The sequence below is a fragment of the Erpetoichthys calabaricus genome, chromosome 1, assembly GCF_900747795.2.
Source record: "Erpetoichthys calabaricus chromosome 1, fErpCal1.3, whole genome shotgun sequence".
In the NCBI taxonomy this organism is placed as follows: Eukaryota; Metazoa; Chordata; class Cladistia; order Polypteriformes; family Polypteridae; genus Erpetoichthys; species Erpetoichthys calabaricus.
Window position 1 is genome coordinate 75,565,701 of NC_041394.2, and position 21,152 is coordinate 75,586,852.

Consider the following 21,152-nt stretch of genomic DNA (forward strand, 5'->3'; position numbering starts at 1 on the left):
AAGCAGCATGATATTTATAAACTACCCTCCCCTATTCCATTTTTTTCTCAGTTTCCTCGTGCAGCATTTGGTGCCACTGTTCTACTGCAAAGTTGTTTGCCTGCCTATGGAAAAGTCCACTCAGATACAGGAGCACTTAAATAATCAGATAGAAGGGTCCTATAATTAGACTGACTCAGCTGTAGAATGGCCAATAGGGGAAAGGTGGTGAGTTAGTCAATGTTTTTGACTGTATCTGGCTTGTCTGACTTCCTTTCTATAATCTGGTCTTGAGTCTACAATTAACTGATGGACAGATATTCTTGTTTTTCACTTATGTTAGTTTCAATTTTGTTTTTAATGTCCATCCATCCATCCATTGTCTCCCGCTTATCCGAGGTCGGGTCGCGGGGGCAGCAGCTTGAGCAGAGATGCCCAGACATCACTCTCCCCGGCCACTTCTTCTAGCTCTTCCGGGAGAATCCCAAGGCGTTCCCAGGCCAGTCGAGAGACATAGTCCCTCCAACGTGTCCTGGGTCTTCCCCGGGGCCTTCTCCCGGTTAGACGTGCCTGGAACACCTCACCAGGGAGGCGTCCAGGAGGCATACTGATCAGATGCCCGAGCCACCTAATCTAACTCCTCTCGATGCGGAAGAGCAGCGGCTCTACTCTGAGCCCCTCCCGGATGACTGAGCTTCTCACCCTATCTTTAAGGGAAAGCCCAGACACCCTGCGGAGGAAACTCATTTCAGCCGCTTGTATTCGCGATCTCGTTCTTTCGGTCACTACCCATAGCTCATGACCACAGGTGAGGGTAGGAACATAGATCGACTGGTAAATTGAGAGCTTCGCCTTGCGGCTCAGCTCCTTTTTCACCACGACAGACCGATGCAGCGCCCGCATTACTGCGGATGCCGCACCGATCCGCCTGTCGATCTCACGCTCCATTCTTCCCTCACTCGTGAACAAGACCCCGAGATACTTGAACTCCTCCACTTGGGGCAGGATCTCGCTACCAACCCTGAGAGGGCACTCCACCCTTTTCCGGCTGAGGACCATGGTCTCGGATTTGGAGGTACTGATTCTCATCCCAGCCGCTTCACACTCGGCTGCGAACCGATCCAGAGAGAGCTGAAGATCACGGCCTGATGAAGCAAACAGGACAACATCATCTGCAAAAAGCAGTGACCCAATCCTGAGCCCAACAAACCGGACCCCCTCAACGCCCTGGCTGCGCCTAGAAATTCTGTCCATAAAAGTTACGAACAGAATCGGTGACAAAGGGCAGACCTGGCGGAGTCCAACTCTCACTGGAAACGGGTTCGACTTACTGCCGGCAATGCGGACCAGGCTCTGGCAACGATCGTACAGGGACCGAACAGCCCTTATCAAGGGGGCCGGTACCCCATACTCTCGGAGTACCCCCCACAGGATTCCCCGAGGGACACGGTCGAATGCCTTTTCCAAGTCCACAAAACACATGTAGACTGGTTGGGCAAACTTCCATGCACCCTCCAGGACCCTGCTAAGGGTATAGAGCTGGTCCACTGTTCCGCGACCAGGTCGAAAACCACACTGTTCCTCCTGAATCCGAGGCTCGACTATCCGACGGACCCTCCTCTCCAGGACCCCTGAATAGACTTTTCCAGGGAGGCTGAGGAGTGTGATCCCTCTGTAGTTGGAACACACCCTCCCATCCCCCTTCTTAAAGAGGGGGACCACCACCCCGGTCTGCCAATCCAGAGGCACTGTCCCTGATGTCCATGCGATGTTGCAGAGGCGTGTCAACCAAGACAGTCCTACAACATCCAGAGCCTTGAGGAACTCTGGGCGTATCTCATCCACCCCCGGGGCCCTGCCACCAAGGAGTTTTTTGACCACCTCGGTGACCTCAGTCCCAGAGATGGGGGAGCCCACCTCTGAGTCCCCAGGCTCTGCTTCCTCATTGGAAGGCATGTTAATGGGATTGAGTAGGTCTTCGAAGTACTCCCCCCACCGTCCCGAGTCGAGGTCAGCAGCGCACCATCCCCACCATATACAGTGTTGACACTGCACTGCTTCCCCTTCCTGAGACGCCGGATGGTGGACCAGAATCTCCTCGAAGCCGTCCGAAAGTCGTTCTCCATGGCCTCCCCGAACTCCTCCCACGCCCGAGTTTTTGCCTCAGCAACCACCAAAGCCGCATTCCGCTTGGCCTGCCGGTACCTATCAGCTGCCTCCAGGGTCCCACAGGACAAAAGGGACCGGTAGGACTCCTTCTTCAGCTTGACGGCATCCTTCACCGCCGGTGTCCACCAACGGGTTCGGGGATTGCCGCCACAACAAGCACCGACCACCTTACAGCCACAGCTCCGGTCAGCTGCCTCAACAATAGAGGCACGGAACATGGCCCATTCGGACTCAATGTCCCCCACCTCCCTCGGGATGTGGTCGAAGTTCTGCTGGAGGTGGGAGTTGAAGCTACTTCTGACAGGGGGCTCTGCCAGACGTTCCCAGCAGACCCTCACAACACATTTGGGCCTACCACGCCTGACCGGCATCCTCCCCCACCATCGAAGCCAACTCACCACCAGGTGGTGATCAGTTGACAGCTCCGCCCCTCTCTTCACCCGAGTGTCCAAGACATGTGGCCGCAAGTCCGACGACACGACCACAAAGTCGATCATCGAACTGAGGCCTAGGGTGTCCTGGTGCCAAGTGCACATATGAACACCCCTATGCTTGAACATGGTGTTCGTTATGGACAATCCGTGACGAGCACAGAAGTCCTGTAACAAAACACCGCTCGGGGTCAGATCGGGGGGCCATTCCTCCCAATCAAGCCCTTCCAGGTCTCACTGTCATTGCCCGCGTGAGCATTGAAGTCTCCCAGCAGAACGAGGGAGTCCCCAGAAGGTATGCCCTCTAGCACCCCCTCCAGGGACTCCAAAAAGGGTGGGTCCTCCGAACTGCTGTTCGGTGCATGCGCACAAACAACAGTTAGGACCTGTCCCCCCCACCAGAAGGCGAAGGGAGGCTACCCTCTCGTCCACCGGGGTAAACCCCAATGTACAGGCTCCAAGTCGGGGGGCAATAAGTATACCCACACCCGCTCGGCGCCTCTCACCGGGGGCAACTCCAGAGTGGTACAGAGTCCAGCCCCTCTCAAGGAGATTGGTTCCAGAGTCCAAGCTGTGTGTCGAGGTGAGTCCGACTAGATCTAGCTGGAACCTCTCAACTTCGCGCACTAGCTCAGGCTCCTTCCCCTTCAGAGAGGTGACATTCCACGTCCCAAGAGCCAGCTTCTGTAGCCGAGGATCGGACCGCCAAGGTCCCCGCCTTCGGCCACCACCCAACTCACACTGCACCCGACCTCCTTGGCCCCTCCCATAGGTGGTGAGCCCATGGGAAGGGGGACCCACGTTGCCTCTTCGGGCTGTGCCCGGCTGAGCCCCATGGGTGCAGGCCCGGCCACCAGGCGCTCGCCATCGAGCCTCACCTCCAGGCCTGGCTCCAGAGTGGGGCCCTGGTGACCCGCGTCCGGGCAAGGGAAAACGCCGTCCAAAATTGTTTTCCATCATAGGAGGTTTGTTTAACTGCTCTTTGTCTCATCCCTCACCTAGGACCAGTTTGCCTTGGGTGGCCCTACCAGGGGAATAAAGCCCCGGACAACAGAGCTCCTAGGATCATCGGGACACGCAAACCCCTCCACCACGATAAGGTGGCGGTTAAAGGAGGGGTGTTTTTAATGTAGTTTAGGAAATCAGTATCATTTTCTATGATAGTTCTATATTTAGTGAGTAGTATAATCCATTCCTGCATTTCACCTTGAGAATTGTCCTATTGCTCTATGCCTATAGTTGGCGAGGAGCACTTAGCAAAACAAAGCAGTTTGTACTATTATACTGTATTTCTGAGGTGGCAATGATAGATCGGTCATTTAACAAGGATTACTTGCGTTCGGTTTTGTGTTTACATTTACCCAATTTTTGACACCCACTGCACACCCAACCTACTTGGAATTAGGAAGTCAAAGTTGGGGGGATTGTTAAAAACAGGGCCTGTTAAAGCCCATTGAAGCATTGCGATTTTTGGGCTATACAAGAAATACTGTAAATTGTTGTTTCTAGGTTAGAAGGAAATTTGCTGGTATAAAATGAAATAAATACACAAATCAGTGATCCAAATCTTTACATTGGATTCAGCTTGGCTGGTTAAAATGGTTGTTAAACACCCTACAAACACAAGTTTTCACCCTGTTCTGAAATGGTAAAGTCATGTAAAACAATCCCTAATACTCACACCACAACCGGCATTACTTTGATCTTGCCCTTTGAGCAATTTGCACACAATCCTCATAATTGACTCTAACTTAGTCCAGTGAAAATGAGCATTTGCATTAAGTCTGTGTGATGGCATTCAATCCAGAACCAATTTATGCCATGCTTGTCCTCTCCACACCTTTAGTAATACTTGACCTGGACAGACAACTATATTTGCCTCCATTCATGTCAATTAATGGTAATTATTTCGAAGGACACAACCAAAGGGAGCAGGAGTTGGTCCTGGTATATATTTGGAATTTGTATAGATAATTTATTTATTTATGTATTTTTAATACCAGTTCAGGATTGGGCAGGAAACAAATATGGAAGTGACACTCTTTTGTACGGAGAGCTGCTGAGATACAAATCAAAGCGAAAAGACCAATAATGCATGGACATACAAGTCTAATGTACTATGCAAGAGAAGGTTGTGAATTCAGGCCAGTTTGGTTCTGCCCATCAGAACTGATGCTTCCCATCTCTTCTAATTTTACAGTGCTTTCCTTTTTTGGGCATAGGTAGTCCTAGCTAGCAAAGTAGTCAAAAACAAGGAGTGGAATGGTAAACTTTCTTTCTTTCTTTATTTATTTATTTATTTATTTCGCCTTATACAATTTCTTGTATTAGGAATTTGTTAGTTTTCACATACCCCATGGGGTCAGAGCACAGGGTCAGCCATTGTACAGCACCCCTGGAGCAATTGAAGGTTAAGGGCCTTGTTCAAGGGCCCAGCAGAGTAGGATCTCTTTTGGCAGTGATGGGGATTTGAACTGGCAACCTTTGGGATACCAGCGCAGATCCTTAGCCTCAGAGCCACACAAATCACTCCTACAAGTTTCCAGTTAGGGTTTTCTTGTTAATTATAACATCTTTTGTCAAAAACATATTACACTTTGAACCAAAAAAAATTTTGTTCATCATATTGAGAAAATTGTGTATTGTTACACTACCAATACACATATACCATAAAAAAACAAGCAGATACTCATGCAGTACTGTGCATTAAAAATGGACACTCAATGGTGATCACTGCTCCCTCTAAACTGTAAAGACATTTAATATCAGGACAGGCTACTATCTATGTGGACTTTGCAGTCCCCATCTATCGGTGTTTTTCTGTTTTAACTTGTTTAATAAATAGTGATGCAAAGTCTTTAAAGAATATAATACAATTAGGTTTGTTCTTGCAGAACTCATGGGAAAAATGAGAATCACATTTATAAATGGCTGAAAAACATTAACAATACATTTGCCCACAGCAAAAAAAAAAAAAAAAAAAAAATCTCAACAAATATTTAGGGGAAGTGGATTTGAAAACATGTCAGACATTGTTTTCCAATCAGATTTTCAGATAGTTTTACTAGGGCCACTTAAATAATACCACCTACTATGTTTTTGTAAATCAACATCGGAAATACTTACCCCCTTGTTCCTTCAATAATTCCTTTCAGGCATCGCTTGAAAACCTCTTCAAATGTCCCAATCAGCTGATAGCTCTGCCAACAACAACAAAACACAATACACAATAAAAATAAGTCCTTTAACTGTTTTTGAACAGAGTGAATTTAAAAAATTTTGATAAAAGTAGCCACTCTTGACTTAAGTCCAGATAATGCCAAACAGATGCAAATAGGAGTTAAAAAATAAATTATTGTTAAAATACAAAAATAGGTAGATGGTATGAAAGACAAAAGGGCACAAAATAAAAGTAAAGCAAAACACTATAGCCTTTTTTTCTCTCTTCACAGGTATTCTTCCTTCTACTATGTAGAATCACTACCCACTAACTTCTCTATTAAGTTCTGTATAGATTAATCTCCTAAAGCTGCCTCCTTCCTTTCTCTCCTTTATCCTGGTTCCTCTTGTTTCTGCCAGTCGAGTGCCTGCTTATACCTTTCCTCTTCACACTTGCTGAACCAGAAGGGGGGGGGGGTGTCTAGGGGGGTGTGTGTTAAAATCAAACCAAGCAGCATCAGGTACAATACAGTAAGCAACATACATATACACATTCAAATTGGGCCAATTTAGACTCGCCAATGAACACATACATGGTGGGGAGGGAACGTGCAAACATGACATAGATGACTGGGCATCTTAAATTAAATCTAGCATACTCTTATCTGTGAGTTACCGGGACGAACCACTGTGCTGTGCGTCTTCTTCTTTCAGCTGCTCTCATTAGGGGTTGCCAGAGCAGATCATCTTTTTCCATATCTTCCTGTCCTCTGCATCTTGTTCTGTTGTACCCATAACCTGCATATCCTCTCTCACCAAATCCATAAACCTTCTCTTAGGCCCTCCTCTTGCCTGGAAGCTAATAAGTAATAATCAGTTTAACTTGTATACTTTAATTGTTTGATCTCAGGGTACTTAGTGACAAAAATAATGTTATTTCGATTAATCTTTTATTTTATTTATGCAGATCTTTGATATAAGAGCCATGTGTGTTCAAGTTACAGTTAAATCATGAATAAAGCAACAATCGGCGATTGCAATTGATCAGACATTTGTGCAACAGCCATACACAGAACTTGTCCTAAAAAATTTTTTAATCAGGTCATTAATGAACCTATTCATTTTTGGCACTATAAATTATATTCAGCAATTTGACAAGTGACAAAATCCTACAATACACAATTTAAAACTGCACTGCTAGATATCATTTGTATCTTTATCAATTAAATGAAAATGAGGTAAACAATAAAGGAGCTCAAACTGAACTACAGCACATAGAGCATACAGGTCAGCCCTTGCAGTTTGTGGGTTTATGATTTACAGATCTGTCATCTATTAAATGGAAATTATTTTACGAGTTGTACAACTTATTGAAGAAAAGGGCAGTAGTTTTAAAACGAAGCCATAAGATGCTGGCAGGATTGCAATCGGTGGTATAGTTTAGTTTCAATGTTTCATTACAAAATTGGATTACAATTACACCTATTGGAATACAGTTTCTCTGGTTTTATGTTCTTGTCCTGTTACTGCTTATTTGTGTGGTTTCATCTGGGTTGGAAAAAGTGTTTGTCTGGGAATGCTCCCAACTTCTACAAATCTTAACATACTTCAGCATCATGGTAAGACAAAACTTTACATAATCTTTCAGGAGGCTGGTCACACTGGATTTAATTTCATAACTACACGACCATCACCTGCATCTGTGAAAATGGACTGTGTTGTGAATGTTAATTCATATTTCAGATACAAAAGAAATCCAGTGAAACACTAAGCACAAAATGATTATGTTTGTTGTTTACTGCCATAAATGTACACATTATAAGAAGTTAAAAATTTAAAAAAGTTACACTGCAATAAAGAACTGTTAAACTACACACTTTATCTGGGGGAGCCAGCCTTACACACATGATTTGCTTACACAGAGACCATTCTATCTCACATTACACCCAACATTTGCAATAAACTTAGAATATCCAGTAATCATATGCCCAAAACATATTTGTGGATACTGTCATTCACAGGTGTCCTAACCCCCACAAATCTCAATGTTTTTTTTTTTTACACCTGAAAATCATAAGATATTTGATGTGTAAAGAATGTGCAAAATTAAATTTTTTTTGGATATCTTGGATGTAATACATCATTGTCAAAATTGCACATCAGTTCGAGTAAGTACTATCCTTTAAACAAAGCCTTAACTTGATAGATGTGATAAGAACTGCGCTTAACTGGATACAAGAAACAATGGTAAGAACACTTGCCATAATATTAAAGAAAGCGTTAGTTGCTCAGACATTGATCGCTGTGAGTCCACATCCACATCTCAAGTCAATGTTACAGCTGTGTCTATTCCTCTTTCGTCTGATACAAGGGCTGTATGTGATATCATATGGCCTGATAGTGTCAGACTTCAGAAACGTATTGCCATTAGTCAATTTATAGTGACTTTAGTATTGCCTTTCTCTCTTATACTTTACCTGTGTTTACCCATTATATTAATTTTCCAGACTTCAGACATTTTGTGCTCTATTATTAAATGATAATTTATAGCATAGCAAAACATAGTTCCCATAGCTGAAATGACAAAAATCAAAGTAGGTTTGTCTCTTAATTATGTACTATGCTGTGTTTGGCAAAAAAACAAACACAAAACCTCAAGCCAATCATCAAGCACAGATTTAGGTTTGATTTGTTAACACAAGAACTGTATGCTTCACATTCATTGAGCTCACTATGAACTTCTCTTAATACAAGGGTAATCTAGAGGAAAAAGTGCAGCCATTATAAACAAATGCCCAAATCAAAAATAAAAATTCAGCTCTCAATCTACATCTCTCTATTATATGAACATACACACACACACACACACACACACACACACAGAGTACTGTGTAAAAGTTTTAGGCAGGTGTGAAAAAAATGCTGTAAACAAAGAAAGCTTTCAAAAATGGAAGTGCTAATCATTTATTTTCATCAATCAACAAAATGCAGTGAATGAAAAGAGAAATCTAAATCAAATCAATATTTGGTGTGAACACTCTTTGCCTTCAAAACAGCATCAATTCTTCTAGGTACACTTGCACACAGTTTTTGAAGGAACTCGGCTGGTAGGTTGTTCCGAACATCTTGGAGAACTAACCACAGATCTTCTGTGGATGTAGGCTTCCTCACATCCTTCTGTTTCTTCATGTAATCCCAGACACACTCGATGATGTTGAGATCAGGGCTCTGTGGGGGCCATACCATCACTTCCAGGACTTCTTGTTCTACTTTACGTTGAAGATAGTTCTTAATGACTTTGGTTGTATGTTTGGGGTTGTTGTCCTGCTGCAGAATAAATTTGGGGCCAATCATACGCCTCCCTGATGGTATTGCATGATGGATAAGTATCTGCCTGTATTTCTCAGCATTGAGAACACCATTAATCCTGACCAAATCTCCAACTCCATTTGCAGAAATGCAGCCCCAAACGTTCAAGGAACCTCCACCATGCTTCACTGTTGCCTGCAGACACTCATTATTGTACCACTCTCCATGAGACATATGGCCAGGAGCCCTGCCTTGGAGCTTGATGTACTGTGCTGCTGAGGGGAACAATTGGAAAGCATTTCCCCTGAAAAATAAACGTCTGGCGTGCTGAAATTTGTGCCTGTTGTCTCAGTGTGTGTGTGTATATATATTATTCTAAAAGCACAAGGTCTGGGGCCTCTTGTATAAAGTGTTGCGTACACCCGTTTCCACGCTGACGTGCCACCCACATGTTCATGACAACCACAGACCATGCATATGTACGTTTCTGCTGGATTTTGTAAATGGACGACATACAGAGTCAAAGCAGTGCTACTGTTTCTACGTGGTTTCTTTTTATTTTTTTTTACATATTGGCATCCATGACATGGGCTTTATTAAATACACCGAAGTTAATTGCATATCATTTACAAATCTGAAGTACTTGATTATAGTTATTCCGTAACAATATAATGGTGCATGGAATGGCCTATTCCAAATACGATGGCTGCTTTAGCATTAGAAGACATTGCAAAGGGAAAAATTATAAGAGTGCATACTTAAAAGATCATACCAATATCTTGTTCTGTGATGATGACTGGCTCCCAAGTCAATTTAGATTTCCAAGAGCTAACCTCTTGGACTCATGTGCTGAACCTTGGCCGGCAAATTACTAATATTGTGATTTATTTGAAAATTTTACTGCTTCAGAAAAGTTAAAAAAAATAAAAAATAAAAAAAACTTTACAAATTGGTTGATAGCGTTTCATAGCCTTTCCCCCCAGTTGTTTCTAGCCATCTGAACATGCATTCAGTACTGTCTTGATGGTGTTTGGAAGTATATTCCAACAATTATGACAAGAAAAGTAACATTTAAAGTGCATTTTTTGTTAAAAAAAGTAAATGGAATTTGGCTCTTTATTGTGCTGCAATTTCTTCTCACAACACAGAGTTTATACATCTGGTGAAGAAACTGAAACAGCAATGTCTGGCCGTCATTTGGACATCTTAGTAAAGCATGTCAAAAACGCAGGCATTTATTTGAACACTGTAAAAGCTGATTTTTTTTTCTACTTGAAAACAACAAAAAGACATGTTGCCTGTGAGTATTTCATAACATTTCTTCTGGTTAGGTCATTGGGCATCACTTTTATGGTATTTGGAAACTTATTTAATCATTTAAACTAATAAGAATAATAACTCAAAATTTTTTGATAAAAAATATTCAATTTTGCAACTTTCTATACTGTCATTTATATACAAAACATAAGATGTAAATATTCTAAAAGACAAATGTTTGCCTTTCATTTTGATGTATAGGACAGCATTTTTTCACTTAAGAAATATAGCAAAAGTTAGACCTCTTATAACACTGCAAGATGCTGAGAAATTACTTCATGCTTTTGTTTTCCGTCGGCTAGATTACTGTAACGCACTCCTCTCAGGACTACCTAAAAAAAGACATCAATCGATTGCAACTAGTGCAGAATGCAGCTGCTAGAATCTTAACTAGAAAAAGACAATCCAAAATGCATCTCTCCAGTTCTGATGGCACTACATTGGTTACCTGTGTCATTTAGAATTGACTTTAAAATACTGCTTATGGTTTACAAAGCCTTAAATAATCTTTCTCCATCCTATATTTCAGAATGTCTTTCATCTTACACTCCAAATCGTAACCTTAGATCTTCAAATGAGTGTCTGCTTATAATTCCGAGAGCTAAACTTAAAAGAAGTGGTGAGGCAGCCTTCTGCTGTTATGCACCTGAAAAATTTTTACTGTACATTTGCTGTACAGTACTTGGCTTTTACATGAAGCAATTTGCCATCTGGTGGCTATTTTTGAAACTGCAACTGCAGTTAAAAAAATATAAGATGCCAGTATGTAAGGGTGTTATGCGGCTAAAGGTTAAGACACAGCAAGAAGCAATTAAAATGTGCGGGAAAGCATAATAATACAAGAGGCATTGCAAATTTATCATGTAGTAGTGTGAAGTTTTGTCGGTTTTTGGTGTGTAACTTGCAATGCTAAAATGGAATAGGCAGATAAATAAAAACTGATGTACTGAAGGTAAAAGAGTCTGCATCCTTCGTCTTCATGTCACTTTGTTTCTAATGTACAGATTAATGCAAAAGGAGCAGAAATCTCATAAATTTCTTACCTCAACTTGCTCATGTTTTGAATCCAGAAAAGGTCCCAGCTAAACAGATAATAAAAAGAATTAATCAGAATGTTGAAAGCAAAGTCTGAACATTTGTATCATATGAAATGGATTCTTAACCTATATTTAAAAGTATCTATCAGCTACAATTTTAGATGCCAAGACTATTTCAGAATCAAAATAAAATCAGGGATTGCAGAAAAGGAATGCAGAAAATATACTTAAATTAAGAAACCACTTAAAATTTCACACACTGGAATGATGAATATATAACACAAGGTTAATTTGCTCAACACAGACAAATTGTCCTCACAGGTGGCGCAGTGGTAGTGCTGCTGCTTTGCAGTAAGGAGACTGTGGAAGATTGTGGGTTTGCTTCCCGGTTCCTCCCTGTGTGGATAGCGCTTTGAGTACTGAGAAAAGCGCTATATAAATGTAATGAATTATTATTATTATTATTATATGTCAAAAATCTCAATTACTAATGCAACTGAATACATTTTCTTAATAATTTATCTTTATACAAGAGTTTAAAAGTAACGATCATGCTGAAGAATATAACAGATCTCTTTACACAACTGTAAAATTGAAGAAAAAAAAACATTTAAAAATAAATATTTGTATTTGATAATTTTATATAGTATAGTGATCCCTTGCTATATCGCGCTTCGCCTTACGCGGCTTCACTCTATCGCGGATTTTATATGTAAGCATATTTAAATATATATCGCGGATTTTTTGCTGGTTCGCGGATTTCTGAGGACAATGGGTCTTTTAATTTCTGGTACATGCTTCCTCAGTTGGTTTGCCCAGTTGATTTCATACAAGGGACGCTATTGGCAGATGGCTGAGAAGCTACCCAACTTACTTTTCTTCTCTCTCTTGCGCTGACTTTCTCTGATCCTGACGTAGGGGGTGTGAGCAGGGGGGCTGTTCGCACACCTAGACGATACGGACGCTCGTCTAAAAATGCTGAAAGATTATCTTCACGTTGCTACCTTGTGTGCGCAGCTGCTTCCTGAAGCGCCATGCTGCACGGTGCTTCGCATACTTAAAAGCTCAAAGGGCACGTATTGATTTTTCAGTTTGTTTCTCTCTCTCTCCCTGCTCCTGACGGAGGGGGTGTGAGCTGCCGCCTTCAACAGCTTTGTGCCGTGGTGCTTCGCATACTTAAAAACAAACAGCCCTATTGATTTGTTTGCTTTCCTCTCTGTTTCCTTTGAAGAGGAAGATATGTTTGCATTCTTTTAATTATGAGACAGAACTGTCATCTCTGTCTTGTCATGGAGCACAGTTTAAACTTTTGAAAAAGAGACAAATGTTTGTTTGCAGTGTTTGAATAACATTCCTGTCTCTCTACGCAAATCTGTGACCCAAGCATGACAATATAAAAATAACCATATAAACATATGGTTTCTACTTCGCGGATTTTCTTATTTCGCGGGTGGCTCTGGAACGCAACCCCCGCGATGGAGGAGGGATTACTGTATAGAATAACAGCAGTATTCATTTTATTCAACCATCACTAATCCATTTTACACACACTATTTATATAAATCAGACTGCAGAAAGCTGCAGAGAACATCTAATAGTGGAAGCATTAGATGAAATTGCATATCACAATCATACAAACCCATAATCACTCACATGCAGGCAATGTAGAGTTGTTACAATGCATATGGCTGGGATGTGGAACTAAAAGTAAAACAAAGAAAAATTCTACACTAATATAGAAAAAACATTCAAACCCCATGCAGACGGTGACTAGATCTAGTTAGCCTCTGAATCACTGAATCTGTTTTAACTTAGTATTATTTTAAATACTGTACATTTTCCATAGGATAATTACACCATAATATTTACAATTACTGCTGCTACTGTTTATTCGAGTTGAATTAGAACAGAAATGTGATCAATACCAAATGTTAATTAGTAATACTGGACCAGAGTGATGTTGCACCACATAATCTTTACATGACTGGCAGGTAACCACTAAAACAATGCTCCAAAAAGGACACTACAGAGCTTCAAGGCATGCTTTAATTACTTCTTGGACTAACAGCTTAATACACACTGGTATACAGTAATCCCTCCTCCATCGCGGGGGTTGCATTCCAGAGTCACCCGCGAGATAAGAAAATCTGCGAAGTAGAAACCATATGTTTATATGGTTATTTTTATATTGTCATGCTTGGGTCACAGATTTGCGCAGAAACACAGGAGGTTGTAGAGAGACAGGAACGTTATTCAAACACTGCAAACAAACATTTGTCTCTTTTTCAAAAGTTTAAACTGTGCTCCATGACAAGACAGAGATGACAGTTCAGTCTCACAATTAAAAGAATGCAAACATATCTTCCTCTTCAAAGGAGCAAACAAATCAATAGGGCTGTTTGCTTTTAAGTATGCAAGCACCGCGGCACAAAGCTGTTGAAGGCGGCAGGTCACACCCCCTCCGTCAGGAGCAGAGAGAGAGAGAGAGAGAGACAGAGAAAAAAATCAATACGTGCCCTTTGTGCTTTTAAGTATGCGAAGCACCGTGCAGCATGTCACTTCACGAAGCAGCTGCACAGAAGGTAGCCAACGTGAAGATAATCTTTCAGCATTTTTAGACGAGCGTCCCTATCGTCTAGGTTTGCGAACAGCCCCCCTGCTCAATCCCCCTACGTCAGGATCAGAAAAAGTCAGCACGAGAGAGAGAGAGAGAGAGAGAGAGAGAGAGAGAGAGAGAGAGAAAAGTAAGCCGGGTAGCTTCTCAGCCATCTGCCAATAGCGTCCCTTGTATGAAATCAACTGGGGAAACCAACTGAGGAAGCATGTACCAGAAATTAAAAGACCCATTGTCCGCAGAAATCCGCGAACCAGCAAAAAATCTGCGATATATATTTAAATATGCTTACATATAAAATCCGCGATAGAGTGAAGCCGCGAAAGGCGAAGCGCGATATAGCGAGGGATCACTGTACTTTTGAAAACAGTACACAGGAGAAATCCAAATTCAACAACTATCAGAATTCAACACCAACCCATGGAAGGAAAAATTTAATTATACTGTGTACAAAGGACAATAGATTGGAACTTAAATTCTGAAATACAGTATCAATGCTGGTGAAAAATATCACATTAGATTATATTTACTTCATAGGTCAAACATGCTCATAACTGCAGGATTCCAGAAAAAGCAAAACTAGCTTTATAAATGTGACATACTCCAATTTAATTTTTATTTATTTTTGATATTGAATATTTAGCAAATGATACATGTACTTACTATAACCTATTCACCTATGCAACAAAGTGAAAAATTTCTACATCTTCACTACTAGTGTTGATCAGCAAAATTCACCTAAGCCTTTATCGCAGTGAATTTTCTGGGGTCACCTTGTTTGGGAGTGACCTTGACCGTAAACTTTTTCCCAGAAAATTACTGTGCAGCTGGCCAACTTTTTTTTCCCCCTCCAATGCCCAAAGATGCTTTGTGAGGCCAATGTGGCATCACAGATTTTTACCAGTCAATGTTGAATAAGACAATTTGCCAGAATTAAATCACACTGATACCTTGCATCAGTTTGCCAGTCAAAGTCAGTCCTCAACTACAAAACAGACGCTCACTCCGAGAGGCGGCTGGTGTGTACTCCACACCTGTTAATGTACAACAGTGGTTCTGAAACTTTTACTTTCGCAATATTTCTATTAGAATGGGAAATGGACCACGGAACCCCCTCTAGATTTTTGTTGAATGTGGGTTTTCTAGATTCTAGAAGAAACTCAAACTTTATTACCTTTAGGGAACAGTATATTATTTTAGAGTACCAGAAATCTAAGTTAATAAATAAAACATAAGAAAAAACATTTTCAAAATATATAATTATTTTTTTATAATTATGTATGGAACAGTACATAGCTTCACAGACAAAATGAGGAAGAAAAAAACAAAAATATATATAAAAAAAGAATGTCTCATTTTGTTCATAGCTTCATATGGAGAAGACTTTTCTTTTGATCATGTAGCTTATTTGCCATGCAAAGGGAAGTGAACATATTGTTAGCTGTACTTCTCACATTGCCTGTGAAAAAGATCACAAGTCACATGACCAATTTGTTTTGTGCAATTGCGTCCGAGGTTTCCCCAAACACGGAATAGTGTATATGTTATCTACATCATCAGCTATCCAAAATTCGATCTCAGACTTGCTGAGTTTGACTTTCACTTTGTGAAAGGACATCAGCTTTCCATGAGGAACAACTGCTCATTAATGGGTATGTTTGCCTTTAATTGTAACAAATGATGCAGTTCTGCAAAAAGTGTGACAAGAGTCTGATATAGCTGTAAAGCTATCATTATACGAAGTGCATAGTAAGCACCAGTTTTTCTGTGGTAAAGGAGAACACGTGATATAGCACATTATGGAGAACAATCTGTGACGCAGATCACTTACAATGTTTTCACAGAAACAGCACAGATGACAATGTATGCAAATAAAAAAATAAACAGTTTTCTTAAAAAGAGTGTATGTGATTTAATACATGCAATTGAGGGTGCATTTAATTCAATACATGTGCCAGCATTTCAATATAACGGTACTCAAATCAGTTTTTCTCCTAAAAGGTGCATCATTTACGGTCAAGTACCACATTGCAACAGTCCTATTTATTCTGACATTTGCATTCATTGTTGGGTGTTCCTGGTCTGTGAAAACTGCGAGTGAGCTGCCATCCTCCGCTCTACACTTGTGGCTTGATTGTGTAATGGGCTAGAATTCAGTATTCTAAAGAAAATGACATTTTGGTGTGTTGCTTAGTGTAATGGGCTATAAACCAGTGTTTTAAAGAAAAGGCAGAATTTCTGGAAAATTCTGCTACAGTTATTGCTGATGGCTATCTACAGGACATAAATATTTACCTGCCTTGCTAAAGAGTCACCTGCTTTGAATAGTCAGACTGCTTTGATTTAGTATCTTATCTACACACAATGTGGGGATACAGAACTGTCTGCTTCCTTGGAAAATTAACGAGTTCTGGGGACATTGGTTTCTAATCAAGTACTCAAAGTAAATGTGTTTACACTATTTGTTATACAGAGTAAATTGGCTTGCACCATTGTTTTCACTGATTACCATGTTCATCTATGAAGAAATTGAAGCATATATATATTTCTGGGAAAACGAGAATAAAAAGGAGAAGAGAACAGAGAAGTATGGTCTGAAACTCTGGACTGCTGTCTGTTTCTTTTATGTTTTTCACAATATCACTGTGGCTACACCCTGTAGCAACAGTGGCTTGTACCTGGTCCAGGTTCCCCTAGACCGTGAGGCCAGTAACAATTGCTCTGTTCAATATATACCACTTCTCATGTTGTCCCTTCCTCAACTCTCATTCATGCTGGATGTGTACTTCATATTCCACTGTGTGTGAAAAACATTGCAATGCAATTTAAAGTAATTTTTCTCCAAAACAGAAATAGCTGGAGTGATTAAAAGTGATTTTTTTCTCATTAATTATTTCATACTTGCCTGCTGAGGATGCACATTAATTCACAATAGATCGCTCCTCACTATTCACTACCAAGAATTGACAAAAAAGTTGTTTTCTTTTCAAATGCTTTAAAAAAAATTCTCATAATTCAAACCATTATCTAAAAGTCAATATTCATATTTTAAGCATAATAAAATTAATTTAAAAACAGATGTGGAACTGAAATAATGGAAAACATAATAAGTAAAAATGGATGTAGTGACTGAATTAACTTGAAGAGCATGATTTTTCTAAATTCTTTTATTTATTAAACAACTATTTTTAGGAGGCATTATTAACTGAAAAAATACCTACATTCTAAAGTGGTTAACATTCTCATTAAGATTAGAAAATAAAAAGCTTAGATACACACCAGAATGCAGACATCTGGCTTATCTCGTTTGACGATTTCAATCAAATCCAAAAGGGGTTCATATGTTAGGCTATCTGATGTCGTGTATGGCCCACATGCTACCAAAACCATCTGTTGTTCTAAATTTTAAATATAATACAAAAGGATACAGTTAAGAAATTCATCACACAATTACAAGAAATAGCAAATAATACTACAGACCTATCAAACTGCACAATTTAGATATTGCTTTTACTTAAGGCTTCAGCTAAACTGGGTGAATTAATTTAAGCAACATAGATTTGCGCAATTTGTGTAAAAGAAATCAGTAGTTAATTGACACTTTCTTGTGAAAAACATCAAAAAACCTTTTATACTTACCATCAGAGATATCATCCTGCTCTTCTGGCCTATAAAAAGGCAATGGTACACCCTAAAAAACATATATTATATATACATATTTAAATATATAAACCACAAGAGCAGCACATACAGTGGTGTGAAAAACTATTTGCCCCCTTCCTGATTTCTTATTCTTTTGCATGTTTGTCACACAAAATGTTTCTGATCATCAAACACATTTAACCATTAGTCAAATATAACACAAGTAAACACAAAATGCAGTTTTTAAATGGTGGTGTTTATTATTTAGGGAGAAAAAAAATCCAAACCTACATGGCCCTGTGTGAAAAAGTAATTGCCCCCTGAACCTAATAACTGGTTGGGCCACCCTTAGCAGCAATAACTGCAATCAAGCGTTTGCGATAACTTGCAATGAGTCTTTTACAGCGCTCTGGACGAATTTTGGCCCACTCATCTTTGCAAAATTGTTGTAATTCAGCTTTATTTGAGGGTTTTCTAGCATGAACCGTCTTTTTAAGGTCATGCCATAGCATCTCAGTTGGATTCAGGTCAGGACTTTGACTAGGCCACTCCAAAGTCTTCATTTTGTTTTTCTTCAGCCATTCAGAGGTGGATTTGCTGGTGTGTTTTGGGTCATTGTCCTGTTGCAACACCCAAGATCGCTTCAGCTTGAGTTGACGAACAGATGGCCGGACATTCTCCTTCAGGATTTTTTGGTAGACAGTAGAATTCATGGTTCCATCTATCACAGCAAGCCTTCCAGGTCCTGAAGCAGCAAAACAACCCCAGACCATCACACTACCACCACCATATTTTACTGTTGGTATGATGTTCTTTTTCTGAAATGCTGTGTTCCTTTTACGCCAGATGTAACGGGACATTTGCCTTCCAAAAAGTTCAACTTTTGTCTCATCAGTCCACAAGGTATTTTCCCAAAAGTCTTGACAATCATTGAGATGTTTCTTAGCAAAATTGAGACGAGCCCTAATGTTCTTTTTGCTTAACAGTGGTTTGCGTCTTGGACATCTGCCATGCAGGCCGTTTTTGCCCAGTCTTTTTCTTATGGTGGAGTCGTGAACACTGACCTTAATTGAGGCAAGTGAGGCCTGCAGTTCTTTAGACGTTGTCCTGGGGTCTTTTGTGACCTCTCGGATGAGTCGTCTCTGTGCTCTTGGGGTAATTTTGGTCGGCCGGCCACTCCTGGGAAGGTTCACCACTGTTCCATGTTTTTGCCATTTGTGGATAATGGCTCTCACTGTGGTTCGCTGGAGTCCCAAAGCTTTAGAAATGGCTTTATAACCTTTACCAGACTGATAGATCTCAATTACTTCTGTTCTCATTTGTTCCTGAATTTCTTTGGATCTTGGCATGATATCTAGCTTTTGAGGTGCTTTTGGTCTACTTCTCTGTGTCAGGCAGCTCCTATTTAAGTGATTTCTTGATTGAAACAGGTGTGGCAGTAATCAGGCCTGGGGATGGCTACGGAAATTGAACTTAGGTGTGATACACCACAGTTAGGTTATTTTTTAACAAGGGGGCAATTACTTTTTCACACAGGGCCATGTAGGTTTGGATTTTTTTTCTCCCTAAATAATAAACACCATCATTTAAAAACTGCATTTTGTGTTTACTTGTGTTATATTTGACTAATGGTTAAATGTGTTTGATGATCAGAAACATTTTGTGTGACAAACATGCAAAAGAATAAGAAATCAGGAAGGGGGCAAATAGTTTTTCACACCACTGTACAAGATTTGTTCAGTTTTATGTTATGAGAAAATGTCTCAGAATTCTAAAAGAATGGAAATAAACCAGGAGATGAAAATCATATTCAAAGACTGAAGAAAAAAAAAAACAATACAGCAGTCAGAACCATAAAAGCAAAAAGGCATAAGTAACCAAAACCAAAGGGCAGAGCAAAAACCGAGGTTGAGGAACAAAAAAAAAAAAAAAAAACTATCACCAATTCTTTTTGAGAATTTTTTTGAGAATACCCAAAAAGGATATCAATGCCATCATACTTATAACGTCATATTTGATTATGTCAATGATGCGACTAAATTGGTCATGTGATGCTGCTCAGAGTGACACAAACAACGAAAAAAAGACATTAATAAAAATATACTTTCAATTCGAATTACAATAACATTTAAGGCAAGGAAATTAAATCCTTAACATAAAAAACTATAAACTGATTTTACACAAATAAAAAACTGTCCCAAAACACTACATAGATCAAAGAAGACAATATGACAGCTGCATAAACCTGTTATAATTTGCAAGTTCTTAATTTTATTCCTATGCTTAAGTGAAACTATACGGTATGTACAATGATATATGTACTGCGGCATGTGGTGGAAAACTTGTTTTCCGATACTGTTCTAGAAATACCCAAGAGTGTCACTGGACTTGAGATTTGGTGTACACTGTTGTAAACATTTTCATGCAATTCACAAACCATTCATTGCCTGTTGTGCCATTGTCATCCTAGGTTGCAGCATTAAGCAGATTTCAGAATGTTAAATCATCATAACAGCAATACTTACTAGAATGAATGTGTTCACAAAGAATAGAATTATAGTTATTGACATTTACCTTGCCTTCTAAGAGAAACCGCAAATCAAAACATGAAACAGCACTCATACCACAACAAAGCCACAAGGATCATTCATGATCATCATTATTAGGCAAATCAGCATTTATACATGTAGACTGTTTTGGTGTGAATCACTTGTATTCATCCAATTGTTGAGGAAAGAAAAATAACCACCAACGCCCCACTCTCTCCTCTCTCACTCATTTCTCAACTAAAGCGCCATTTTTCTTCTTAGGACCCTATTTCATGCAAAATATCTTACTTGAACGAAGTAGTTTATGCACAGAAACCTGACAATATTAAGCATTAGGTAGTGCAGGGCGGTATACCGGTTCATACCGAAAACCGGTTTTTATTTTTTTTATGATATGGATTTTTCTTATACCGCAACACCGGTTTAAATTGCCTAAACGACGTTCGGAACGTGGCGCAGCGGGAAACTGTTCAAGTGGGGACCTTTTTCACTGCTACACCGCTAAACACATTTGTTGCACTAGGGCTCTTTTTCACTGCTACACCACCAAATATTGGGCGGTAGCATAGGAATGCTGCGTGGTGAAAATGGACAGAGAGCCTGGAGATACTTTAGTTTTAAAAGGTCAGATGTGTAAATACTGTTTCTATACTACTGGATAATACTGCAAGCCAAGTTGTACTTGTTTTAAATACAGTGTAATGTACCTGGGTACTGTGTAATAGTGTGATGACATGTTTTCAAACCCCGTCATAAGTTATATAGCACATTAAATGCTTTGTGTTAAGTGATTCTTAAACTGACTGCTTGCACTAAGAGGAGGCGATGGCAGCGATCGCCGCACAGAATACATTCACTTTATGATCTTCCTTCTCTCTGAACATTTAGAATGCTAAAATAAATACTTAAAATAATTTTCATGGTGAAATGCATTAAAGCATGCATT

General features: G+C 40.0%; 1 protein-coding gene across 1 annotated transcript in view; it reads right to left on the reverse strand.

Annotated features, from left to right (window-relative positions):
• pola2 (polymerase (DNA directed), alpha 2) overlaps positions 1 to 21,152 on the reverse strand; it is a 69,955-nt gene that overhangs the window by 27,606 nt on the left and 21,197 nt on the right. Inside the window, exons 10-13 of the mRNA XM_028802316.2 lie at positions 17,655 to 17,706; positions 17,295 to 17,413; positions 11,408 to 11,446; positions 5,706 to 5,779 (exon numbers count right to left, since the gene is read on the reverse strand). Of these exons, the coding sequence (XP_028658149.1) occupies positions 5,706 to 5,779; positions 11,408 to 11,446; positions 17,295 to 17,413; positions 17,655 to 17,706 (284 nt within the window). The remainder of the gene's footprint in view (positions 1 to 5,705; positions 5,780 to 11,407; positions 11,447 to 17,294; positions 17,414 to 17,654; positions 17,707 to 21,152) is intronic.